Source organism: Leucoraja erinacea, chromosome 34, assembly GCF_028641065.1.
Source record: "Leucoraja erinacea ecotype New England chromosome 34, Leri_hhj_1, whole genome shotgun sequence".
Taxonomy (NCBI): Eukaryota; Metazoa; Chordata; class Chondrichthyes; order Rajiformes; family Rajidae; genus Leucoraja; species Leucoraja erinaceus.
Genome location: NC_073410.1, coordinates 14,321,135 through 14,348,741, shown reverse-complemented (window position 1 = coordinate 14,348,741; position 27,607 = coordinate 14,321,135). Strand labels below are relative to the sequence as shown.

General features: G+C 42.7%; 1 protein-coding gene across 1 annotated transcript in view; it reads right to left on the bottom strand.

The window, feature by feature from the left end:
• zfand4 (zinc finger, AN1-type domain 4) overlaps nucleotides 1-27,607 on the bottom strand; it is a 33,851-nt gene continuing 6,244 nt past the window's right edge. The window contains exons 3-10 of the mRNA XM_055661906.1: nucleotides 19,633-19,708; nucleotides 19,144-19,211; nucleotides 16,205-16,391; nucleotides 15,117-15,264; nucleotides 12,034-13,233; nucleotides 5,723-5,781; nucleotides 2,778-2,891; nucleotides 1-1,115 (exon numbers count right to left, since the gene is read on the bottom strand). Coding sequence (XP_055517881.1) covers nucleotides 980-1,115; nucleotides 2,778-2,891; nucleotides 5,723-5,781; nucleotides 12,034-13,233; nucleotides 15,117-15,264; nucleotides 16,205-16,391; nucleotides 19,144-19,211; nucleotides 19,633-19,708 — 1,988 coding nt within the window. The 3' untranslated portion in view covers nucleotides 1-979. The remainder of the gene's footprint in view (nucleotides 1,116-2,777; nucleotides 2,892-5,722; nucleotides 5,782-12,033; nucleotides 13,234-15,116; nucleotides 15,265-16,204; nucleotides 16,392-19,143; nucleotides 19,212-19,632; nucleotides 19,709-27,607) is intronic.

Sequence of the window (27,607 nt, the reverse complement as noted above, 5' to 3'; positions counted from 1 at the left end):
TTTAATATAAATTAGTTTAATATTGGCTAGATGCTGTTCGCACATTAGAAAAATTATAGCTGCAAATTATTCAATTTTTATTCAAATCTTGTTAACAGCACTAACTTTTATTTGCAAAAAAAAAAACAACCCAGAAGTGTGTAGAGTCTTGTATTTAAAAAACGGAGATTACAAAAAAAAGGCTCACTTTGCCAAAAAAGTGAGATATGTAACCAAAGCAAAGAATTAGGCAGAAGATCATTGCTGAGGATCAGCCGTGAAGACAGAAGTCGTAGGATTAACCCAGAACATGTTTGCAGTAAGGTGGCCAATAATCTTGATACAGTGCATAAAACTCAAAAAGATTTTGCTTTGAACATCCGTAGAGATATTGCACAACCAACCCAGTAGGGGAGCCAAGTACAGTTGTCACTGAATCCAGCCGTCAGTGATGCCAACCTCTGGAGAAGCAGCGGAGTTGCTCATTCTTTTCACCATGAAATAAATATACTTTTAACAAGAACTTGCAATGTTAAAATAGACACGAATTAAAATGTTATATTACAAAGACCTGATGCACATGCCATCTTTTTTGTCAAAAAAAAAGGGTTCTCCCTTGGGGTTTATTTCAGTCAAACAGTAGTGACAGGTTTTTTTTTAATAAAGTGCATTCTTGCAAGAGTTGCTCGTGAAGCAGTCTGCACCACATACAAAATTTAACAAAACATCTGCATTCATTGGAAACCACACTCACAGCATAAATCTTCAGGAAATTTCATTTTTAGTTTTTTTCCCCCACAATGACAATTTACTAAAAGAATTATGCAAACTAAAAACCCACAATAGTGTTTACATAATACATAAATACCAAGCATCAATTATGTGCTTCTGATTGGCAAATTTGTGTCTTTCCGGACCAAACGTCAAAAGTTATGCAAAACGGTTAAATATGTAGTTCTTTCCGCACAGATTTGACAAGCTGCACACAATTCTACAGCGGTCAGATTTTTGGAAGCTTTGGTGCGCTAACAACAGGGTTGGTGTCTTGCAAGTATCTCCTTCCCACAGTCTTGTAGTCGTACGTGCATTCGTGAGTCTCAGCATAGCGATGAGTGGCGCAGAAATTGTTCCCACACCTAGTTTCAGGAACACAGTTTAGTGCACAAATAACCTTTTTCAAACCGAATGCATTATATTCCTGAATTATGCAATTACTGAACAAATGTTTGGTTCACTTGCAAACAATTAGGAAAATCCCACAAGTGACTTGTACAATTGTTCTCGTTTTTTACTTTTTGAGGCCCACCGAGTCCACCGCCGACCAGCGATCTCCACACATTAAAGCTATCCTACACACTAGGGACAATTTACATTTATACCAAGGCAATTAACCTAAAAACCCGTATGTCTTTGGAGTGTGGGAGGAAACCGAAGATCTCGGAGAAAACACACATGGTCACGGGGAGAACGTACAAACTCCATACAGACAGCACCTGCAGTTAAGATTGAACCTGGGTCCCTGGTGCTGTAAGGCAGCAACTCTACTGCTGCGCCACCATACTTATTACTGTTAACACTGCACTCAAACTTCAAATAGCATCTCAATTTTGTACTCAAAGTAAAAAGCGTGTCCACAGTACACAATGGCCAGGATAAATTAGAAGGGATTTTTAATAAATGTGCACAAAATAACCAAATATTAACAAGGTATTACTTGCTTAGTTCTTGGTTTAAGATGTAATGAGTTAAAACGCTTATCTATGTACAAAATAAAATCTAATAACGTTTTGAAAGTGGCATTAGATGTATGATGATTATTGCCCTTTGCTGCAAGACCACATTGTATCTGGCATATATCCATGATATTCCTCTTATCATTCACTTCATAAAAAGACAATTAAAAAAATATTTGGAAGACAGTGATTTGACAGTAAACATTATCAAGATCTAAACTATTCAATAACGTAAATCCCTCTACATCACTGGAAACAGAACCGAGACCACAAATCCTCAAAGGCAAATTACCCAAAAAACCTGTGTTCCCATTGCATCAATTTAAAATTATAACTAATAAACAGGGGAGAAGGCAGGAGAATGGGGTTGAGATGGAAAGATAGATCAGCCATGATTGAATGGTGGAGTAGACTTGGGCCGAATGGCCTCATTCTGTTCCTATAACTAATGAAACAAGTACCACTGGGAACTTTGTCTCTCCCCAGAGGATTTAGTCCAACATCTTTGGTGATCAGCCATGATCACATTGAATGGCTCGAAGGGCCAAATGGCCTACTCCTGCACCTATTGTCTATCTTAAATAGATTGAAACAACGTCTTGTAAAGCCCCAAACTTCAAATGCATGAAGCAAAATCCCAATATTTCTAAGATACCAAATATTAATTTAAGTAAAAGAAAGCAACATGAAATATCAATATCCACTGTACTCATTATTGTTAAGGGAAGACATTTGGTTGGATTGAAGGAAAATGATAACTTCTAATCTGTAAACTGTAAAGGTGCTGGGAATGTCTAGGTGCAATGAGGACGGGTAAAATAATCTCCAACGGTACAGGTCTAAAATGTAAATCTGGTCTTGTTTTCGCTGGCCCGTTGTTCCCTTTTTATTTTTAATTATTTACATATGATCGAAGTGCTACCAGTGGGAAATCTTGACTCTAACTGTTCAAGATGGGAGCGGAACAAATTCTAAGATTCCAATTTAGAAAAGCATTCTCCTTCCACCGATTTAGCAGAAAGCCACATCTATTCACCGTTTAACCATCAGGTAATTGCCACTCACCTGCACTCATAGCTGGTTGCCAATCCAGTTTTCTTCCCACAAAGAAAGCAGTGCTTGGCATTTTTTGCTTTTTTTCGGGTGGACGGTGGGAAAAGATGTGCAGGTTGGCCATTACTGAACGGTGGGAAAGGAAAAGTGGAGATGCAGTGCAGTACACCAGTCATTGAAAGGAAGGACATACCTGTTGTACCAAAAGATAGGAGGGGGACCACAGGGTCTTGGTGAGACCACACCTGGATATCGTTTTTGGTCTCTAAATGGACATTATTGCCATAGAGGGATATTTTTGAAAATGTCTGGAACAAGAAAGACTGGATAGACTTGGTTTATACTCTCTAGAATACTTAATAGGAAGCAAAATTCTTAAGGGGACAGTGGGGAAGATTGCTCCCGATGGGAAAGGACAAGGGGTCACAGCTTAAGGATAAGGGGGAAATCCTTGTTCTCTGCCGCAGAGGGTAATCGAGGCTAGTTCATTGACTATATTTAAGAGGGAGTTAGATGTGGCCCTTGTGGCTAAGGGGATCAGAGGGTATGGAGAGAAGACAGGTACGGGATACTGAGTTGGATGATCAGCCATGATCATATTGAATGGCGGTGCAGGCTCGAAGGGCCGAATGGCCTACTCCTGCACCTAATTTCTATGTTTCTAAGTTAAATAAGCACATGGGGTGGGAAATGAAGGCATGGAGTTTTGTTTCTGGTTTGAGTTGGGTTTCAGGGAGTAGCTGAAAATAATTTCCATCAAGCAGGCAAGACAAGCAACCATACTTAGGGCGGTGGGTGGCACCAAGTTGCTACCAACAGTGCTAGACCCATGTTCGATTCTGACTATGGGTGCTGTTTTATATGGGTGCTCCGGTTTTCTCCCACACTCCAAAGACGTACAGGTTTGTAGTTTAATTGGCTTTGGTAAAACTAGAAATTGTCCCTGGTAGACACAAAAAGCCGGAGTAACTCAGCGGGATAGGCAGCATCTCCGGAGAGAGGGAATGGGTGACGTTTCGGGTCTCGACCCTTCTTCAGACCTGAAATGTCACCCATTCCTTCTCTCCAGAGATGCTGCCTGTCCCGCTGAGTTACTCCAGCTTTTTGTGTCTACCTTCGATTTAAACCAGCATCTGCAGTTCTTTCCTACACTGTAAATTGTCCCTAGTGTGTAGGATGGTGTTAGCCTGTGAGGATTGATGGGCCAAAGGGCCTATTTATAGGCTGTATCTCTAAACTAAACTCATTTTCGTGAAACACCTGCTTTTATTCACTCTTAATGGTGGAATGTCACTGGATATAAAGTAGTCTATGAAAGGAACAAATTCCATTTATTCATATTACACAAACTGCAGTCTATTGAATTGAATAGATTGAAGCAGGTTGTTCTTTCTGGAAATAAGGTGATCACACATTGAGTCCAGTACCCCAACACATCGAGGAAGTAGAGGCATTGGTGAACTTTCTTTGTAATTACCCCAGAGCTTTGAGAAAATTTGGCATGTTAACGAATACACTGTCCAACTCCTGCAGGTGTAGGGTAGAGAGCGTACTGGTTGGTTGCATCATTCGTGAGCATAGAAATTCGAATGCTCATGAATGAAGGAGGCTGCAAAAAAGTAATGGGTATTGCCTGATCCATAGTGAATTTGAAATCAAGGTGACCACTGATGGTAAAAACCTTTTGTAGATTGGCTATTTCATTAGAAATTAGGTGCAGGAGTAGGCCATAGAGCCTGCACCGCCATTCATATGATCATGGCTGATCATCCAACTCAGTAGTAGTACCTGCCTTCTCTCCATACCCCCTGATCCCCTTAGCCACAAGGGCCACATCTAACTCCCTCTTAAGAATGAACTGGCCTCAACTACCCTCTGTGCAGAGAGTTCCAGAGATTCACAACTCTCCGTGTGAAAAAAGTTCTTCTCATCTCGGTTTTAAAGGATTTCCCCTTTATCCTTAAGCTGTGACCCCATACTAGCCAATTATAGTGTTTGTTAGTAGTAACTCTGCCTGGTATGCACTTCATATTATCAAGAGCTTGCTTGCGCTAGTTAGAATGAATAGCAGCTCGGAGATGTGATGACTGCAGATCCTTGCTGTATGTAGATTTAATAAATATGTGTTGTATCGTGATGTGTGTTTGAGTCGACATTACATTATAATTCTGCTTTTTTAGACTACTACATTAAACATATTTATCTTGCCTCAGTCCTTAGCAAGTATTTATATAATACAAGCTCCTATAGAAATCTGTATAACTTAGCTTTGGTAGATGGCTATTGGTGAAATGACCAGAATGAGCTAAATGATATCATTTAGAGATACAGTGTGGAAACAGACCCTTCGGCTCACCGAGTCCGCACCGACCAGCGATCATCCTACTTACTAAGGATAATTTACAGAAGCCAATTAACCTACAAACCCGTACGCCTTTGGAATGTGGGAGGTAACTAAAGCACCCGGAGAAAAGTCATGCGGTCAGCGGGAGAACGTGCAAACTCCTTACAGATAGCACAGCTGTGCCACTATGTATGTGACTCATGAGCAGTTTTTTCCCCCATAACCTTATTGAAAGGGTTTGGTGAGTAATTAGCCTGGATACCGAGAACAGAATTAATTTATCTTTCAACTGTCTCTAGTATACCTTTCAACTAAGACAATTCTCATAGATAAGACTGGAAATTCAGTATAAAGAAAAATTAAATGCACAATTCACTCTTATTATCTCTATCGTCAAATGCACATAAGATGATTCAAATGCCAATATCAGTCAAAATATGTTATGCTGCAGTAGTGCCAGCTGATTTAAAGGAGAACTAAAACATTGAAATTAACTTTGTAATAAGGTTTGGCTGGAGGGTTGAGGCTCACAACAGCTAAACAGTTTATAAAGATGATGAGAGAATAACAACTACTCATGGAGAAATCAAAGTCACATCAGCTTATTACAGGCTTACCTATTCGCCTTCCTAGTGTTGTCGGTCTGCCTGTTGCACAAAATCCAAGCGGAGACTGGAAAGGAAATATAAGAGCAATATTGTACCCGATATATGCTGGAATCTTAACCAGGGTGAAACAGTTAAACATGGTCATTATTTAATCAGTGCCTTGTCCTTTTTTAGCGTGCTTTCTATACTAAAACAATGCTGTCATAACTTTAGAAAATTCTCCCAAAGATAAATATGGCCATAGAGTAGAAATGTTCATAATTTCTGGAAGCAAAACAAGGCCATCCGGCCCACCAAGTCTACTCCACCATTCAATCATGGCTGATCTATCTTTCCCTCTCAACCCCATTCTCATGCCTTCTCCCCATAACCCCAGACAAGAATCTGTCAATCTCAGCCTGAAATATATCCATTGGCTTGGCCTCCATAGCCATCTGTGGCAATGAATTCCACAGATTCACCACCCTCTGGCTAAAGAAATTCCTCCTGTTCTCCTTTCTAAAGATACGTCCTTTTATTCTGAGGCTGTGGTCTCTGGTCCTAGACTCTCCCATAGTCTAGGAGAGTTGAATGTTGTAAAAAGTGATTATTTTTAGAGGAACCAGCCTGTATAATTAAATCAAGATGTACGCTCACAACTTATTTATCTCACTCCTCAACTCTAAAAAACTAGTTATTGCAAATGAATGGAAGTGTATGGAGATAACAGCACGAGAATGACAACGGGGACCTTAATCAATGCAGGACGATGGTTTCTTTGCCTTCATTAAAGTACAGGAAAAGAAACAGAGCAACGACGAGGAGGAAATAAGAGCTAATTAAGAATAACATTTGATAGCAAAAATAGGAAATTAGATGTATATATCAAAGGGAAAAAAACGACGGGAAATAATGTTCAAAAAGTTAACATATTGTCAGATAATTCCACTTGACATAGAGCTGAATTCAACCTTATCTGAGGAAATGAAACTAGTCATGTGATGAGGAAGGATGCTTTGACAATGACTACAGATTGGTTGAGACTGGGACTATCCAATTGTTTAAGAAACAGTTAGACAGGTACATGGATAGGGCAGGTTTGGAGGGATAGGACCAAGCGCAGGCAAGTGGGACGAGTGTAGCTGGGACATTGTTGGCCGGTGTGGGCACGTTGGGCAGATGGGCCTGTTTCCACAATGTATCACTCTATGACTCCATGATGTCTGAGGCTCCACATGATAGAGAAGAGATGGAACATTGGACGGAGCACTGGTAGAAGAATCTAGTGTATTCATATTGGTAGGACATGTACAGTGAGATGTGTTGTATTGTTCTAAGAACTGTTGGTGAATAGGGGCCTTCATGGTCATGGTCACAGTTGCCCAGAAGTGGCAAGACAGGTGGAACGAATGGTGGAGGTGGTAATATGGTACATTTCCCTTCACAAGTCAGGCAGAGAATATCAGTCTGAAGAAGGGTCTTGACCCGAAACGTCACCCATTCCTTCTCTCCCGAGATGCTGCCTGTCCCGCTGAGTTACCCCAGCATTTTGTGTCTACTTTGGATTTAAACCAGCATCTGCAATTCTTTCCTACAGAGAATATAAAAGTTGGGGCATCATACGGTGACTTTACAAAACAATGGATCGACCATGTTTGGAGTATTGTGTGCAGCTTTTGTCACAATACTACTGGACGGATGCGATTGTTCCAGAGAGTATGCAAGGGAGATTCACCAGAATGTTTCAAGCCCTGTCCCACTGTACGAGTTCATTCAAGTGGTCTCCCGAGTTTAAAAAAAATCAAACTCGTGGTAATCATGGAGAATGAACGCAGCGGGTACGTCGGAGCTCGGGGACGTCTCTTAGCAGTTCGTAACGCTAAAGGCAAGTACCCGGGAAGACTCGCTAACGGCAGGTAAGCACGGGAAGACTCGTAAAGATTTTTCAACATGTTGAAAAATGTCCACGAGAGCCCCGAGTACCAATGAGTGGCCATTACCGTAAATCTCCGAGTTCGAATCTGGGCAAACTCGAGAGAGCTCTTGGAATGAACCAACACATGTGGGACAGGGCTATTAAGAAGGAACTGCGGATGCTGGTTTATGCTGAAGTTGACACGTTGCTGGAGTTACTCAGCGTGCGGGACAACATCTCTGGGAGAAAAAGGATGGGTGACGTTTCAGGTCGGAACCCTTATTCAGACCCTTCTGAAGAAGGGTTCCAACCCAAAACGTCACCCATCCTTTTTCCCCCAGAGATGCTGCTGAGTTCCTCCAGTACATCTTCATCAGGATATTGCCTGGATTGGAACACTTTTGTTATCAGCAGTGACTGGATAAGCTGGGCTTATTTCCACTGGAGTGAAAGAGGCAGAGAACGGATTTAATAGGGGGTGTATCAAATTATAAGAGGCATAGTTGGAGGCAATAGCCAGAATCTCTCTTTAAGGTGACGGGGGAAGATTTAATAGGAACCCGAGCGGCAACTTTATTTTTTACACAAAAATTGGTAGATATGGTACACGCTGCCAGAGGAGATGGTTGGGGCTTTAAAAACATTTGGACAGGTACATGGATAGGATAGGCTTAGAGGAATAAGGGCCAAATGCAGGCAGGTAGGACTAGTGTAGATGGGGCATGTTGGTCGGCATGGACAAGTTGGGCTGAATGGCCTGTGTCCACGCTGTACGAGTCTATGACTCCATGAATCTATCACAATCAAAAACAAAGGGGCATCGTTTCAGGGTAAGAGGAAGGAGATTTAAAGCAGAAGTACACTCAGCTATAGATGGTAGTGCAATCAGATACAATTATTATGTTTAAAAAGCAGTTAGACAGACGCCTGAACAGGCAAGGCACAGAAAGATACAGATTTGATTAAGGTAAATGGGATTAGGGTTGACAGGTGATTCAGTCGGCTGAATTAGGGTTGACAGGCGATTCAGGTGGGCTGAGGGGGTCTGTCTCTTGGTGACTATAATATCCAACAACTGCAGGAACGTTTAATATTAAAGAAAGAACTGCAGATGTTGGAAAAATCAAAGGTAGACAAAAGTGCTGGAGAAACTCAGTGGGTGAGGCAGCATCTATGGAGCGAAGGAATAGGTGACGTTTCGGGTCTCGACCCGCTGAGTTTCTCCAGCACTTTTGTCTACCTTCGGAACGTTGAATATGATCGTTTCTGAGAAGCAGTTGTTGAGGGCCATTTCAGGAACAGAAATCTGGTCACACATCATTGGGTACCCAATCTAAACTTTGCAGCAAGTTTAAATTTACTTTAAACAGTGAAACTGCGGGCATTTCTTGAAGTTCACGGAGAAGTCTAGGGCAGCTTTTGCAGAGTTAATGGTGGAGCAACAGAAACCAGGCACCACCAGCCACCTTTGGACTTTAATGTTATATCATTGCACTAAATGTTGTACCCTTAATCCATGATCCTTGATCGTTAACCTTGCACGTCTTGATTGTATTATAGTCTTTACTTTGACTGGATAGCATGCAAACAAAAGCTTTCCACTTGGTACATGTGACAATAATTAAATACACTAAGACCAAAAATGCTGCAACACTCATGAGACCGCATCCTCAGCTTGTTGCATGACTACTGGGCATTTAGAGCATTTTCAGTCTTTAATAAAGGTCAATGGGAGTCCGTGTGTCCACAAGATTGCCACTGGTTGTGTCCAACCATGCTCAGTACCTTCCGCCTCGTTACATGTGATGTGTGTTAATAGCTCAGCGCCAATTGTAGGGAGATTGCCAACAAAAACTGGCCGCAATGGTGTACAGTGAGGAAGAAAGTATTACACGACAGGAAGATATCGATGTTCTGATCAGTCGGGCAGAAAACTTATAAATAGAAAATGGAGAAGTGTACAGTAATTCAATTGAGGAAGTAGAACAAAAGGAACAACAGCGCCAGAGACCCGGGTTCGTTCCTGACTGCAGGCGCTGTCTGTAAGGAGTTTGTACGTTCTCCCAGTAACTGCATTTGTTTTCTCCGGGTGTTCGGCTTTCCTCCCACATTCCAAAGATGTACAGGTTTGTAGGTTAATTGGCTTCTGTAAATTGTCCTTAGTGTGTACTGGTGTAGCGGGGATCACAGGGCTGAAGGGCCTGCCTTTCATGCTGTATTCCTAATGCAAACTAAATGAAACAAAATAGCAGGATATTCAGAAGTGTAGCAGAGAGAAGCCACTCTGGATTGTATATCTAAGAAGGAACTGCAGATGCTAGAAAATCAAAGGTAGACAAAAATGCTGGAGAAACTCAGCGGGTGAGGCAGCATCTATGGAGCAAAGGAAATAGGCAACGTTTTGGCTCGAAACCCTTCTTCGGACTGATGTGAGGGTGAGGCTGGAAGAAGAAAGGAACAGGTGGAGCCATTGGGCTGAGGGAGAGCTGAGAAGGGGAGGAGAAAGTAGGGACTACCTGAAATTGGAGAAGTCAATGTTCATACCACTGGGGTGCAAACTGCCCAAGCGAAATACGAGGTGCTGTTCCTCCAATTTACGGTGGTCCTCACTCTGGCCATGGAGGAGGCCCAGGACAGAAAAGTCAGATTTGGAATGAGAGGGGGAGTTGAAGTGCTGAGCCACAGGGAGATCAGGTTGGTTATTGCGAACCGAGTGGAGGTGATCGGCGAAGCGATCTCCAAGCCTGCGCTTGGTCTCACCTGGATTGTGTGTCCTCAGGTGCAGCAGGCCAAGGCAAATGGTTTAAAGGTTATATTGCACTGGTCTAATTTCAGGGACTGTAGGAGCTGGGATGTGGGTGCAGGCCAGAACTATATCGCACACTAGTCAAGCCAGAGCATCAATACTTTAATCTGTTCCAGCCACCACGTTGCAGGAAAGACAATGATTGCACTGGAAGCTTCGCAAGATTAACAGAAACGGAAAATGATGTGTGATCAAGATCGTATCAACTGCAACAGTTGCAAGATTGCATTAACATGTGGGGCTCAGATAGAATACACAATATAATTATATTTCCATGAAATGGCCAAGAACCAGGTCGCACAAATTTGAAGAAATTGGTAGAATTATAGCCCTGTCCCATGGTACGAGTTCATTCCAAGAGCTCTCCCGAGTTAAAAAAAAATCAAACTCGTGGGAAGCACGGAGAATGAACGTAGCGGGTACATCGGAGCTCGGGGATGTCTCTTAGCGGCTCGTAAAGCTAACGGCAGGTACTCGGGAAGACTCGCTAACGGCAGGTAAGCACGGAAAGACTCGTGAAGATTTTTCAACATGTTGAAAAATGTCCACGAGAGCCCCGAGTACCGACGTGTGGCCATTACCGTAAATCTCCGAGTTCGAATCAGGGCAAACTCGGGAGAGCTCTTGGAATGAACTCGTACCGTGGGACAGGGGTTTTACATTCTCGGGAAAGGATTTATTCTAGCAAAGCAGAATTACAAGTTATACTTGCTAGACAACATTTTGTTATTATAACATCAGAAGATGATGATGTGAATAATGTGGATATACTGGTGATAGAAGGACAAATATCCGGCACTGGGTCTTTAGTTTAGTTTCTTATTGCCACGTGCACCAAGGTGCAGTGAAAAGCTGTGTAGGAAGGAACTGCAGATACTGGTTCACACCGAAGATGGGCACTAAATGCTGGAGTAACTCAGCAGGTCAGGCAGCATCTCTGGAGAAAGGGAATAGGTGGTGTTTCAGGTTGAAACCCTTCAGGGATTGGTGACGGAAGGGTATCGACCCGAAACGTCACATTCTCCTTTTCTCCAGAGATGCTGCCTGACCCGCTGAGTTACTCCGGCATTTTGTGCCCATCTAGTGAGAAGCTTCGTGTTGCACGCTAACCAGTCAGCGAAAAAGTCTATACGTGGTGCACTTTGTGCAGAGGATCGCACAAATCAATTTGAAAGACCCTGCAAACTCGCCTGATTAAATCGCTAAAAAGCATGGAAGTCTATTTCGATTGACTTAACGCAGCCGGGATTTGGCACTGCAGGAGTTGTCGTTTTATGTCGATGTAACTGCCGTATGGAAATGTTGATGTGCGAAGTTAGGAGCAGACCTGAGGTGTATTATTCAGTTTAGTTTATTGTCACGTGTACCGAGGTACAGTGAAAAGCTTTTGTTGCGTGCTAACCAGCCGGCGGTAAGACAACACATTACAATCGAGCCATTAACAGTGTAGATTTTAAAAAATGGAGTGGTTGAAATATGTAATTGTAGATTTGCTTCTGCGGCTAGCACGGACATAGTCGACATGGGGTTGGGCACCATCCTGGAAGTCAATGTAAAGCAGTAAAATAGTTACATAGAGTACAACTAATTTCAAAACAAAAGTAGAATTCACTTACAACAAATGCATTTGAAACTCGATCTGGTGATGCAATGCCTCCAAAAATCTCTTCATGAAAATTCTGAATGCTAGCAGGTAGTGCAATACCAGACGTCCACTGCCGGCTTGTCCCACAGTTACTTTGCATATTGTCCCTGGAAGTGCTTCGAGCCAGCGAAGCAAATGTGCCGACATTTTTTGCAGAGTCCAACGTCTCCGTCGTTGCTTTGTTTGCCATCTCGCTCATCTCCGTCGGAGAAACCACTTCCGTTTTCTTCCCAGGGGAATCTAGTTTGAGCCCTCGGAACCTGCTTCCCTTCGACAGTGAGAAGCCAGGAAAACCATCGCTATCCTGAAGCGAGTGGAGGAGCTGTGGTGACGTCGGAGACGTTAGGCTATTTACGTCAAAGGTCTTTGGGGGTCTTTGGGGTGCAAGAGTAATCAAGGAGTTATGAGAGATTGCTGCAGGATATCGAGTGGGTTGGATTACTTTATCCTTTGGAAGTAAATCAGCGAAACTTGATTTCCCAGATTCCATGGGAACACATCCCAGTGGATTTGGAAAAACTGGTCTAATAATATTTGGTTCCACAATATCCTTTTCTGGCGGCTGGGACTCTTCCTTGATGTGTTCATTCGACAAAGTTTTAAGTCCAATTTCACTCAATAGCTTCGCCTCTTCAGCACGATCAGCATCGATGGACAAGGCAAGTTCCTTTGCAGAATCATCAGCTACTCTTTTATCTTCCGAAAGACTCACTTCGGCATCTGGGCACTTGACCCCCGAGCCACCTGCCGCGCAGCCAGTTACAAAGTCGGTACAAATAGTCGGAGCGTTCCGGTAGTCTTGAGAAGCGAGCGACGGAAGCATCTTCTGTTGCCGCGGGCTCTTCAACTCTTCCTGCAGGATCCTGCCGGGCGAAGGGATCGCGCTCTGGAGCAGAGGAGTCAAGTCGGCCGTTTCGTCGTCCTTCAGCAGGAAGCCGCTGGACGACGTCGACGGGGCCAGGCTGATGCCGGAGGCAAAGTTGGGACTCAGCACGTTGTGGTAGGAGAAAGCTGGGTGCTGGTCCACAGGAGGTAGATACAGTGTGTGATTGAGAGACGGCCCGTTGTGAGGGAGCACTCGGAAAAGGCGATGACGAGCCGCAGTGACCGAACTGCTCGTTGGTCTCGGTGCCATGGGGGGCCTCGGTTTCACCTTGGCAATCTTCTTGGGCTTTTGCAAAAACAAAACAAAATACAAATGAAAGAATATCACTCAGGAACACATTTTCCTCAAGTTTAAAAGAAGGGACAATTTAACAAGTAGAAATGAAATGTAATACAACTATAATCTCCAGTAAAAATATTCTTAAAATTCTGTTCTTGATTCAAGTCAGAGGGTGGTGAAGGTGTGGAATTCATTGCCATAGACAGCTGTGGAGGCTGTCAATTGGCATTTTTAAGGCAGAGATAGATAGATAGATACTTGATCAGTGAGGGTGTCAGGGGTAATGGGGAGAAGGCAGGAGAATGAGGTTTAGAGGGAAGATGGATCAGCTGTAATTAAAGGGCAGAGTAGACTTGATGGGCTAAATGGCCTAATTCTTCTCCTATAACTCATGAATTTATGAATCACTCATTGGATTTTGCCATCAGTGGGAAAAAAAAGTCCAAAAACCCATTGAGTAAAACGTTGAAAGCTGTTCTCCAGCTGTTTAAAGGAACTGCTTTGCCTCCCATGGGAATTTGAGGATGTTAGCCACGGCTCAAAAAATAATTTAGTCAAAACAATAATACAGCAACAGATTGCAAAATAAAGACTGTGCAAAGAGATGAACAGGAACACGCGACTGTTGATTTCTTTGTCAATACCAGATGAATACCTGTGGGATTTTAACAAATGTTTTCAGTCGCTCTGCTCCGCTGGCCAACTCCTGCACCTATTCTCTAAGTTTCGATGGTATAAACCAGCATCCGCAGTTCCCTTCCCACACACCACACTTCACTGCTGGGTTAGCTGGGCTTATTTAGAGCAGCAATTGTTTTCAATGCCCCCAAACCTAACATGAGAAAAGATACAAAACATTCCTGGTAGCTTGTCTAACCTCCCAGCTGAAAGAGCACTTTGAATGTTTAGCACGGACAAATCCAAGCTTGACAAAATAAATTTGAGTCCAACCTCTAAAACCATTGCTTAGACATCCAGACGATGATCAAGTAGGGCATTACCACTTCAGACATTACATTTCATTTAATTCCTAGTCCAATATAACTAGTCTCCACATTTGTTGCACTCAGTTTTCACAAATAAATTGTTATTTCCTCATTTTATATGGCACAATTTCCTCTTGTAATTTAAATTTCCTGTTAGCCTTTAATCTTTTCAAAGCACACCCTCTTCACTCTTTAATGACTCTCTACATTTATGCTCAATGCTTTTTCTCAGATGCTACTCTTGCTAATTTTACCATTTATTGTCATTACAATCAAATTAACCTAAAATAAAATTGATCATTCAAACTCCAATATGCTGAAGGATGATTCATGATTGACTTTACCCCAGGTCTTGTTAATTAAGTAAAGGAAGCAGCAATGAAGGAGATCTATTGATGTAGGAAGGAACTGTCTGAAGAAGGGTATCGACCCGAAACATCACTCATTCATTCTATCCGGACATACTGCCTGTCCCGCTGAGTTAAACCCCTGTCCCACGGTACGAGTTCATTCCAAGAGTTCTCCCGAGTTTGCCCTGATTCGAACTTGGAGATTTACGGTAATGGCCACACGTCGGCACTCGGGGCTCTCGTGGACATTTTTCAACATGTTGAAAAATCTTCACGAGTCTTCCCGTGCTTACCTGCCGTTAGCGAGTCTTCCCGAGTACCTGCCGTTAGCGTTACGAGTCGCTAAGAGACGTCCCCGAGCTCCAACGTACCCGCTACGTTCATTCTCCGTGCTTACCACGAGTTTGATTTTTTTTAAACTCGGGAGAGCTCTTGGAATAAACTCGTACCGTGGGACATGGTTTTAACTCAGTGGGCTAGGCAGCATTTTGTGTCTATCGTAGAGATCTGTTGTATGAGATCTAATCGGTAACTAGTTTCCCACTGCAATTACCTTTTTACTGAGGTTCATATTTTCCATCTTTGCTTTCAGAAGTTTCATTTTGTTCATAGTGATGGAATTTTCTAATATCTGCTGCCCAGATGGAGACTCCTCAGACTCATCTTCATCATCAGCGTACAGGTTGAACATTGAGCCTCCACTTAAAATCAGAAAAAAATATTTAAATCTACCGTGTCACCAACAAAAAAACAAGTCATTTCACAAAGATGCAGAACATTACTGAAGTACAATACAGTTTTGAATCAGAAAACCAGAGGTTGTGTTCAAATTTCTCCCCAAGTGACACAGAATTAAATAAGTGTGGCTGGACCGTAGAAAGTGAAGGCTTGTTTACAGCTGGCCTTCATTGGGTGCGTCTAATTCCATATTAGTAACACGAGGAGTGTGAAAAAATGCCTTTCCAGAATCATGCTTGTTAATTTAAAAAAAATTAAGTATTAATCATCGCACTCTTTGGAAAGGGGCAGAGAAGATTTACGAGGATGTTGCCAAGACTCAAGGGCCTGAGCTATAGGGAGAGGTTGGGCAGGCTAGGGCTGTATTCCTTGGAACGCAGGAGGATTAGGGGCAATCTTATCAAGGTGTATAAAATCATGAGGGGAATAGATAGGGTAAATGCACAATCTTTTACCCAAAGTGGGGGAATCAAGAACCAGAGGACATAGGTTGAAGTTGAAAAGGGCATAATTTAATATGAACCTAAGGGGGCAACTTTTTCCACACAGAGGGTGTTGGGTTTATGGAGCAAGCTACCAGAGGAGGTAGTTGAGGGAGGTACTATCACATTTTCAAGGCATGTGGACAGATACAGGGACAGAAAATGTTTAAAGGGATATGGGTCAAAAGCAGGCAGGTGGAACAGTGTAGATGGGGTACCTTGGTCAGCGTCTATTAAGTTGCACCAAAGGGCCTGTTTCCATGCTGTATGACTAGAACTTAAAAAAGTAATCAAAACCACTTCCACATGGAAAGCAAATCAATGACTAAAGTTATTCTAAATTTAATCTACACAAGAAATATTTCCTAAATGTTTCCTTGACTCAGTAATATAGCTTCACAGTCTACTAGTTTTCACACACCTCAGGGATTCGGAGAGTGGTGTTAAAGTGCCATCCCCACGATCTACAACTCGAAAGAAATTTAACTGGTCCCCTTCACGATATACTAGAAAGGTCACTTGCTTGTTAGAAGGGATCTTATCCCAGATGTCATCTCGACTGGTCTCCATGTAGTCAGCCATATCTCTAGTTGGATCTTCCACTGGAACTACAAAACATGGATGGACATAAATGGAAATATTTTAACAAAATACAAGGGGTAAGGACAGTGTATTTGCATATATCCCTCCCCATAGAACATGAGTGGAATAGTTAGGTTGTTACAACCATCTGGTAGTTCCAAAGTTATAAAAACTGATGAGAAGGCAAGGAATTGCAGATGCTGGAATCTTGCATGGAGCACAAAGTGCTGGAGTAAGTCAGCACCTGCAGAGGACATGGATTGGTGACGTTTCGGGTCGGGACCCATCTCCAGGTGGGTCCAGCTCTTTGTGTTCCACGTTATAATTACTGATATCTGCTTATAATTCATTTATTTTTAATTATAGTACAGGGCCTTGGGTGCCAGAACAGTAACTTAACCACTATTAAGTGGGGAAAGGGATTAAAGGAAGTAAATCTTCACAGGCTCACAAGGCAGTATAACATGGACCAAGTGTATCTTATAACACTATTCATTACCAGTGGAAAACAATACAAACAGATCGCTTTGCATTCCACAAGTTCAAGTTCCAGATCACAACAGCTACATTAATCCTGCCAGCCGTTTGTGTTTCTTAGCCACCTACGAGGTATAGGTATAGGTTTAGGTATAGGTTCGGAATTGTCACGTGTACCGAGGTACCGTGCAAAGCTTGGTTTTACACACTATTCAAGCAAATCAAGCCTCACTCATTACATAACAAGCAAGCCTCACTCACTACATAACAATCTAGCCTCACTCAAATACAATAGACAAAGCAAAGGAACAGATAGAGAGTGCAGAATATAGTTCTCAGCATTGGAGCACAATAGATTGTTGCATCTAATTGTAGAGAGAAAAACATGGGCTAGTTGTGCAATGGCAACGGGAATTACAGTAAGAAAGAAAATTACTTAAAAATAAATTAGATTGTTGCATAATTGTCCCACGCCAAATGGACTCCACTGAATAAAATTGTGACCAGTGCACGCATTTCCCTTGATTCTGTGGTTTATGCAAGGAATGCAATCCTAGAAAATATTTCCTAAATTGAATTTGTGCAAATACAAGGGGTAATTTAACAAAATGTACTCCTCAGTGGCGAGGCGGTTTTCAATCTCCTGGTTGACCTGACAGACAGTAATATGCCTTTAGCCCACCGAATTCACGCCAATCAGTGATCATCTGTACACTAGTTCTATCCTACACACTAGGGACAGTTTACCGGCCAGTTAACCTACAACCGACCATCTTTGGGATGGAAACCGGAGCACCTGGAGAAAGTCCACGTGGTCACAGGGAGAATGCACAAACTCCGTGCAGACAGGAGGATCAAACCCGGGTCTCTGGCACGGTGAGGCAGCAACTCCACTGCTGTGCCACACTGTATCGTATATCTCACGTGTACAACTGTTTCTCATTCATTTCCATTTATTTACACTCCTCCAGACAGATCAACAATAATTAACAAGCATCATCACCCTCTCTAAGATTACACCAACACCATTTGTCACCCAGACTAGGTTCACCCACACTGCCATCTACACCTCTTTCGCTCCTAGTTACTTCAAACATACTCCTCTCACTTTTCTGATTCAGTTGAAAAATCATGAATCATAAAAAATGTTAACCGTTTCTCGCCAGATGCTGCGTGCCCTGTCGACTTGCTCCAGCATTTTCGGTTTTCATTTCAGATTTCCAGCAATTGCAGGTTTTTGCTTTAAAATGACCCCTCAATGCTGGCTGATTTCATAGTAAGATGGGGTTATAGGCAGGCCAGAAGTGAACAAGGAGAGGAGCAGGCAGTTTAGCAAGAATGTTCATGACAAGGGAAAGAAATTAGGTGACGAGTTATTCATTGGAATTCTAAGGCATGGGAAGAGGGCAAGCAAATATTTCTTCAAAAAACTTCAAGTACGGATCCCTATGCACAAGTGTACAATTTCTTCCCAGTCAGAGGGTGGTGAATCTGTGGAATTCATTACCACAGAAGGCTGTGGTGGCCATCAATGAATATATTTAAGGCGGAGATTGATAAATTCTTGGTTAGTACAGGTGTCAGGGGTAATGGGGAGAAGGCAGGAGAATGGGGTTGTTAGGGAAAGATAGATCAGCTATGATTGAATTGCAGAGTAGCCTTGATGGGCCGAATGGCCTAATTCTGCTCCTATAGCTTATGAACCGATAAAGTGTACAACCAATGATAACAAACAAACCTGAAGAGACAGGGTGGAGGAAGGTGAGGAAGTGGTGAATCTCTGGAACTCTCTGCCACGGAGGGTGGTTGGGGCCAGTTCATTGGCTATATTTGGGAGGGAGTTGGGTGTGGCCCTTGTGGCTAGGGGGATCAGGGGGTATGGAGAGAAGGCAGGTACGGGATACTGGGTTGGATGATCAGCCATGATCATGTTGAATGGCGGTGCAGGCTCGAAGGGCCGAGTGGCCTACTCCTGCACCGAATTTCTATGTTTCTATGTTTCTAAGTCTGTGGTGACAAGAACAATACTCTGCTAACATAGAGAAGTTTGAATCAATTTCCATATGATTCCACAACCCTACATCAACAGATTCCAATCCCATCAGCTGATTAATAGCACCAATGCTCACGTGGTCCTCAAAAGAAAATCTAGTTTCTGCCCATCAACAAATGCTATTTCATTAATAGTCATAGGTGGTGTTCATCATCATTCATCAAGCTTGCTGAAGAAAGGTGGTAGCCAAGTTAACGAACAAAGAGAAGACAATTACATTTTCATTAAAGTTGGCACTCTTTACTTACCCCTTCTGGTATTTATAGGTCCCCCTCTCATGGCAAGCACCAGTTTAAGAGTACAACCTTCTGATATACTGCAAATAGAAGACAAGCACACTGTGATAAACTAATGGTGACTTCTGTTCCACACTGCAGCTGTAACGGCTGATCCGATGGTTTGTTGAATAATCCACATAAACACAATTCTTTTTTTTTCAAATCTTAAGTAGCATCTGGAAAAATGCAGATGTCCACACTGGTCATATTCTGATAGGAGACAACATTCTTGGAAGTTTGTGCCATATCTGTTGACCATGTTTGACAATATGGAGATGAAGAGGAAACAGGATCAGATGTGTGACAAAATTGCTTTATGCTGATCCTGACTTTTGACCCAACTATGTGCTTTAAGCTTATTTTTTATCCATAAAAGAAAGGCATTGTTTCAAATATTAACCGTTCAGCTGGAGAAAGACACCCAAGGTGTTTTCTTTTAAACAAATAACATCAACTTACTTGTAGTCCTGTAAACAGTATTCATCTTCAAGTTCCAAGTTGTTCCAGATGAGATGTTGCTGTGCTATGGAAATGCCTATGTATTTAAAAAAAAAGAATATTAAAGGCAAGATAAGAGAGCGTCATGGTGCACCCCATTCAGAATCAGGCTGTTTCACTTGCACTTTATCCTTGTGACTTTGCCACCTACCACAAATGTCAGCAAGGACGTTACTGGGTCACGAACAAGTATAGGTTAATTGGCCTCCTCGCCTCTAGTGTGCAGGGAATGGATGAGAAAGTTGGATAACATAGAACTGGTGTCAGGGTGATCGTTGGTCAGCATGGACTTGGTGGGCTGAAGGCCCTATTTCCACACTGTATCTCTAACAGTAGATCGATCTCATCTGAGAGAGAATATTGGCTATTCCTTCCAAGATGTACATATCTATTCCTAGCAAACAAGACAAAAATTGAACACAGCATGCCAGGGGCATCAACTGCATAAACGCGATAAGAATTCTTTAACTGTATTCCAAGTCCTTTGAATTAAAGGAAACACAAGTAACTGCAGATGCTTGAATCTTCAGCAAAAACAAATTGCTGGAGGAACACAGAGGGTCAGGCAGCATCTGTGGAGGGTATGGACAGATGACGTTTCAGATGGGGAACCTTATTCAGACTGTCGACTCATTCGTCTGTGAAGGATCCCGACCAAAAACATTCCCTCCACTGATGCTGCCTGACAAGCGTGTTCCTCCAGCACTTTGATATTTGCCCGGCTTGCTGAACCTGCACTCGACGATTTGTGTACCAAGAAACTCATGCTCCACTGACGACCGCATCTCCAAAGTAGACCATTGATTTTCCGGCATCCTTGATTCCAGAACCTCGCCGGAATATCCGTGTTGCCAGATCAATAATTCAACAATATATCTCTGACCCACTCATTATACCCGTCCAGTGTCTTTAAAGCACCATGGACTGCTTGAAACTTAAATAAAGAATTAACAGTTAACAGAGCAGTAAACCTTATCGGGAAGAAAGAATGTGCGCCACACTCTCTCGTAATTTTGTCCGGATGAAAGGAAGTGCCAGACCATCAGCTGCCGGAAAAATCGATAGTGGAGCTGTTTTCTCTTCCAAAGTAGACAACTTTTACAATCCTTCAAATTACATCCCAGCTGTTATATTCATGATCATTCACAAGCATTATATATGCCTTTGTGGCCAACTATGTTCTCCTCTACTTTATTTCATATCTGGTTGCATTTGGTCAGCAAACTTGGATACATTCACCGTCCCACTCAATCATGCCATTCACGGGAACTGAATAGTTGAGGCTCAATTATTGATTACAATAATTCTTAGATTTCTTCTTACAGACGATCAATCCAAGTGACCAATTATTCCTAATGTTTTGTAGTAACTAACTCTCAACCTTATAAATATGTCACCACCAGTTCGATAAACCTAATCTTGTGTATCGCCTTACCGAATGCCTTTTAAATTAAAAATATATATAAATGCACCACATTTCACTGGGAAACTATATACTACGCTTTGAGTTACAACCTAAGAAGCTCCTATTTGTCACACACTATTTCCCTTTTACAAATATGTCCCTTCATATCAATTTCTCAACTGCCCCATTAACCAATTGGGGTAACATACTGGTGCAGCGGTAGAGTTGCTGCCTTACAGCTCCAGAGGCCCGCGTTCATTGTAAATTGTCCCTAACCTGTAGGATAGTGCTAGTGTACGAGCATCTGAAGGGCCAATCTCCACGCTGCATCACTAAACTGAACTAAAGAAAACCACAACTCAGTGAGAGACTGCAGTGTTTTCTCTGCTATTTATATCAGGGTAACTGGCCAGAGGCTTCACCATTCTCACACTACCTCTTTTCTCTTCAGATCATTCTGAAATGCACAAAATGCTTAAAGATCAAGGCAAAAGCATGCAGCAACTCCACAGACACCAATTATAATTCAAGCATGTGGGTCATTAAATTCCCCACTTTATTGCCTTATTACTATTTTCATAATGACATTGCTACTTTTTTTTGAACAGTTCTTGAATGTATTTGAGTGTATGAATCTGTATTTCTCATCTATGTCTGTGCCACTCCCTTCATCATAATAATTTTACCAGCGTCCTGCATTAATTTAGTCAATCACTTTTTCTACAAAACCAGTGCAGCTTTTACAATCTACCGTTATTGCCTATTCACTCTCATTCTATTTTATCTTAATATGTTGGTCAGAGCATACTGTATAATACATGGTAGACACAAAATGCTGGAGTAACTCAGCGGGTGAGGCAGCAACTATGGAGAGAAGGAATGGGTGACTTTTCAGGTCGAGACCCTTCTTCAGACTGGATTGGGAAGGAAACTAGAGGAGGAAATTAAATTCTGCACTCACCTGAGGTTAAGGTTCTTTCTAAAAAGCTTTTGCAGTACCCTGTAATTATCACCTGAGGGATTAAGTCAGCACTTCAGAAAGAACCTATGCAGCAACGGTGTACAGTTTGCTCCAAAAACCACTAACAAGTGCTCAATGGTTTGAAAGCACCGACCAGCGATCCCCGCACACTAACACTAATGGGCCTGTCCCACTTGGGCGACTTTTTAGGCGACTGCAGGAAACTATGCAGTCGCCACATGGTCGCCAAATGTTCGCGGGTGGTTGCCGGGGAGTCGCCTTCATCGTCGTGATTATGGGAACTAGTCGCGGCCACATTATGGTCGACGCAAATTTCTCAACATGTAGAAAAATTAGCGCCGACTAAAATTAAGCCGCCATGGAGAGTAGCGAGAATTCTCGAGCCTTAGGTGGGTCCTAGTGGGTTTCCAGGAGGTTGAAGGTTCTCGGAGGTTGTAGCCAGTGCTGACCGGTGAATTGCATTGGCTCATTGGGGGGGGGGGGGGGGGGGGGGGGGAAGGTAAGCAGTAGTTTTCAGAACCAAGGATAATGTTAAATGTCCGCCGAGCTTCACAGCCGTGTATCTCTGGCTTCTTAAAAGTTGTCTCCACCCCTTCTCCCCCCCCCTCAACCGATTTAACGTACACTGTGCTTTACCCGTCTTTTTACAGCGCCAACCTTCCTGTTCATCGTGGTAGAAACATAGAAATTAGGTGCAGGAGTAGGCCATTCGGCCCTTCGAGCCTGCACCGCCATTCAATATGATCATGGCTGATCATCCAACTCAGTATCCCGTACCTGCCTTCTCTCCATACCCCCTGATCCCCTTAGCCACAAGGGCCACATCTAACTCCCTCTTAAATATAGCCAATGAACTGGCCTCAACTACCCTCTGTGGCAGAGAGTTCCAGAGATTCACCACTCTCTGTGTGGTGTGTGTGTGTTTCACCTTGGCTTTGAACCGCTCCCCCACCTGCATAATGGGCTGGTGAAGGAAGGTGTGTGTGTGTGTGTGTGTGTGTGTGTGCTCCCCCGCGAGTGTGTGCTCCCACGCTGTGAAAGAAACTCTCCCCCCCCCAGTGGTACTGTCCTTTTGCAGCCGCTTCACATGAGCTGCCAGCAATGAGGGATAGACTTGGCTACTCCTCAGTACAGTGACATCGTTCTTGATGTCAGCTCCCCCGCGTCGGAGCTAATCAAACATTGGAGCTCCCGACATCCACGACTGCGAGCTCCCGATGTAAAGACCGCAGGCCGCAGTTGGAGCGATCCCAGGCAAGGGATTGACTCCGTTGGAAGTCCACGCCCCACGGTGAGGCCCAAGGTCAGTCCGAGGAGGCCGGAGAATGCGATCCGAAAATTAAACGCATCCCCAGCAAAGTAAGAAACTGAAAAAAAAGATCCCCCCCGACCACTCCCCCACATAAAACAAACCGGGGAACATTTACACAAACTTAACACACACAAAAATTTCAAGACGAAAAAACAAACACTGTTGGCAGGGCTGCCAAGTGTGCGGCACCCCTGGAGCACCAGTAGTCAGGATCGAACACGAGTCATTGGCGCTGTAAGGCAGCTACTCTACCGCTGAGTCACCATGCTGCCCTAGGAGTAAAAATGATCATGAACAAAAGCTCAGTGGATTGCATTCGTGGTTCCAGAGGTTGAGGCCACATCCCAATCCAGACAAGAGTATGACATCCAGTCAGATACATTGGGCTTGCACTAAGGAAATGTCACTTTGGCATCTTGGCATGTTAACCTGGGGTGCCAGCGGCTCTCAGCTGGAACTACACCCCATACGAAAGAACAACAGCAAGTCAAGCTCAATTTATAAGAAGAATGCAAAATTAAGAACTGAAAATAAGATACTGGAAACTTGAAACAAGAACAGAAAATGCTGGAAATATTCACAGAACAGGCAGTAACTGTGGAATGAAAATGAGAGTCCAATGAGAGGATGCTTCTCAGAACTGAGAAAAAGGACAATAAATGTGAGATTGAAGTTACAGAAGGGAAGTGGTGGGAAGGATGGGCAGTTAATGTGAATAATTGTGATATGTTGGAGCCAGAAATGGGTTGTTAATTTAGCAATTTCCCCCTCACCATTTTTAGTCACGTGTGTGACCAAAAACCGGAAAAATTATGGAATACATTTCTTCTGATTCTGAAAGCATTACAGGTATATTGTTTTTTGTAATGCATATATGATCCATATTTTTTTCCAAAGTTTATCAAGTGGAAATTTTATGTTATGCTGACAATGTTCGTTTAGGGTCAGGGGCCAAATATGACCGGTCACGTGTGAGGCCTCAGCCGGAAGCTTTTTTTCCCCCCCATAGGGTTTTATCGTACAAACCCTGTGAATTTTAAAAACCTAGAATGTTCATATCTTTAGCAGACACGCATTATAGCTCCTTAGATAGGAAAATAGCTATGAATAAGATTAATCGCATACGAGAATTTTTTTTTAATGCATCATTTTATGTGATGCCGTCTGGTCACGTGTGTGACATGTTGGGCTCACTTTCCAGAAAATGGCCCAATTAGACAAATAGCAGGTCTGGGTGTGCTCGAGGCAAATGCAAGCCGACAATACAGACAGATGACATGCAACAAAAATGACCAGTAGTGTGACAGTGTTATAATGAATCCCAACACAAGCTGGAGGGGCAGCACCTCATCTAATGTCTGGACACATTAGAGCTTCCCAAACTCAGTACTGAATTCTTCAACTTCCAGTAACCCGCTCTGCCTAGATCAGAGCTGGTCATACGTCGGAAGGAACTGCAGATGCTGGATTATACCGAAGGTAAACACAAAATGCTGGAGTAACTCAGCCGGGTAGGCAGCATCTCTGGAGAAAATTAGGTGACGTTTCGGGTTGAGAGCCTAAAGAATGGTCTCAACCCAAAACATCACCCATTTCTTTTCTGCAGAGATTAATCCTGACCCACTGAGTTACTCCAGCATTTTGTGCCTATCTTCAGAACTGGTCATGTTTAGTGCAAGTCACCCGTCTCTGAAATTGATTCAGTATTTAGCCGTCTCCGTTTGCAAACTCTAACCTGTTATTTACAATTCGGCACATTTCTTTGTTGCTCTCCAATCCAACAGTAACCTGGTCTCAAGCTTTCACAGATATTCCCTGTCCAATCTACCCCCACCATCCTCTCCCCCATATCTTCTCTGCATCTTAAATTAACTTTAAAAAAAAAAGTATTTCAAGTTCTAATGCAGGATCGTCGACTGAAACGTTAACTGATGGTCAAGAGAGAGAGACAAGAGACATTTATTGTCACAGGCACCAATTGGTACAGTGAGATTTGGGGTCACCATACAGCCATACGAATAAAAAAAGAACAGAACACAATAGTTTTTAATATAAAACATCCCTCACACAGCGGAATCCAAATTTCCCGCTGTGAGGTAAGGCCCAAAGTTCAGTCATCCTCCTCTTTGATGTTCCATGATGTTCACCCGTGGTCGGGGCCTCCAGAAGCCCCCCGCAGTCGCCGCTACAGGCGGCCCGATGTTCAGGCCCTCTCGCCGGGATGATGGAACTGCGACGTCGGAGCAGGAGAACACCCTCAGCGGCCTGGACATCCGAATCGGCCACTTCCTACCGTCTTTCCACAGATGCTGGTTAATGCACAGTGGGACAGCGCCACAATTGCTGCCTTGCAGCACCAAATTCCTGGGTTAGTTCATGATTACGGGTGCTATCTGTATGGAGTTTGCACATTCTCCCTGTGATCGGGTGAGTACTCCGGTTTCCTCCCAGATTCCACAGACAGAGGTTTAGAGGTTAATTGGCTTCTGTAAATTGTAAATTGTCCCTAGTGTGTGTAGGATAGTGCGAGTGGATAGGGTGATTGTTGGTCGGCATGGACTCGGTGGGCCGAATGGCCTGTTTCCACGCTGTAACTGTAAAGTATAGTATAAATCTGCAGGGTGTTCCCAGCCTTTTCCGTTTCAGTGTCAAAAATGGGAGTTTTTTTCCTGGCGAGTTATCCTTCAACTTGCACTACTAAACAGATCTTTTACTGTTACCCAAGGGAACATGTTGAGCATAAGCCGATTCCTGCCTTTCCCACATTGCAGATGTGATATTTCAATTGTCCTCCATTGGTTGTGAAGCACTTGGAAATTCTGATATTGTAAAAGGCATTAATCAAATTCATGGCTTCTATTCTTTAAAGTATCACAGCTATCAATAGAAACTAGAGCTCCTATAAATAAGGTGCTACTTAATCGTTTGATGGATTAGTGTCTACAACGTTGCTCCAAAGTGTAGTTGAATTCACAAACTAGAAAGTGGACATGCTTTGAATCGCTATTATTTGTAACTGCTACACTGTGGTTTGTTTTAATGTCAAATTTTCCCGAGAGAATTTAAAAATGTGAAAGAAAGGCAATGCTGATTCAAATAGTCAATTAAAAAAATCTGAAAATGTCAGTGATATTCTATGGGCAAGTGCAGATTTTGAATGACTTTTCCTTCAATTTGGAAAAGACTATTCTGTTAAAAAAAAAAGCAGGTATTTTATGAAAATTCATAGAGGTACGGTGTAAACAATTTAAATTTGAATACAAAAACTCACTTTGATAGAAATGTCTAACAGAGAAAACAAGTTAATTAAGCTTGACCTTTGTATGGACTATACAATTAATGATTATTTTTCTTTGCCCGACAGCTTGTTTGCTTCTATTTATTCTCTTGGAGGGCAAAAGGACTTTGTTCATGAAGGAACTGCAGATGCTGGAAAATCGAAGGTAGACAAAAATGCTGCAGAAACTCAGCGGGTGTGGCAGCATCTATGGAGCGAAGGAAATATTTCCTTCGCTCCATAAATGCTGCTGCACCCGCTGAGTTTCTCCAGCATTTTTGTCTACCACCAACAGTAATATGATGGAGTTAAAAAAGCATAAACACATCGATATGGACTGGGCTTATGGCATGTCATAAAAGGAAATCTGCAATGTCTGTAAGGTTAGCACAGAAATGTGCGAAAAATTGTCTTCTGAGATAACAGTGACTCCAGAAACTAACCACTGAAGATCAAGACAGGAACTCAGAAAAATTTGCCAAGTCTAACCATAGCCATTTTTATCTAGGGCAGGTAATATCTTAATACAAGTGCTGAGCTTTGAAAAAGTTGTGAAAGTAAACCAGATTTGTGTAAATGGAAACATTTAAACAAGTGTATGGAATGGATTGGGAGAGGGCAAGATAATTTAGTCAGCAAAAGGTATTTAACTTGGGGCAGAGATATCCAGAGCTTGATATATCCGGCATCAGAGTACGGTTAGAGAATTTTATTGTAATATGCCAAAGGGGAATGAACAGTTAACAGCATTTGGTTTCCATGCTTTTCTGAAAATTAGCAATACAACACAAAAAAGATTGCACAAAGTGAGAAATATAAACTGCAGATACCGGAATCTTGATCAAAATGCAGTAATGGAGGAATTTCGGTAAGTCAAGAAGCATTTATGGAGGGAATGGACAGACAACGTTTCAGGTTGGGACCCTTCTTCTAACTGGAGTAGGGGAGAAAGCTGGAGGA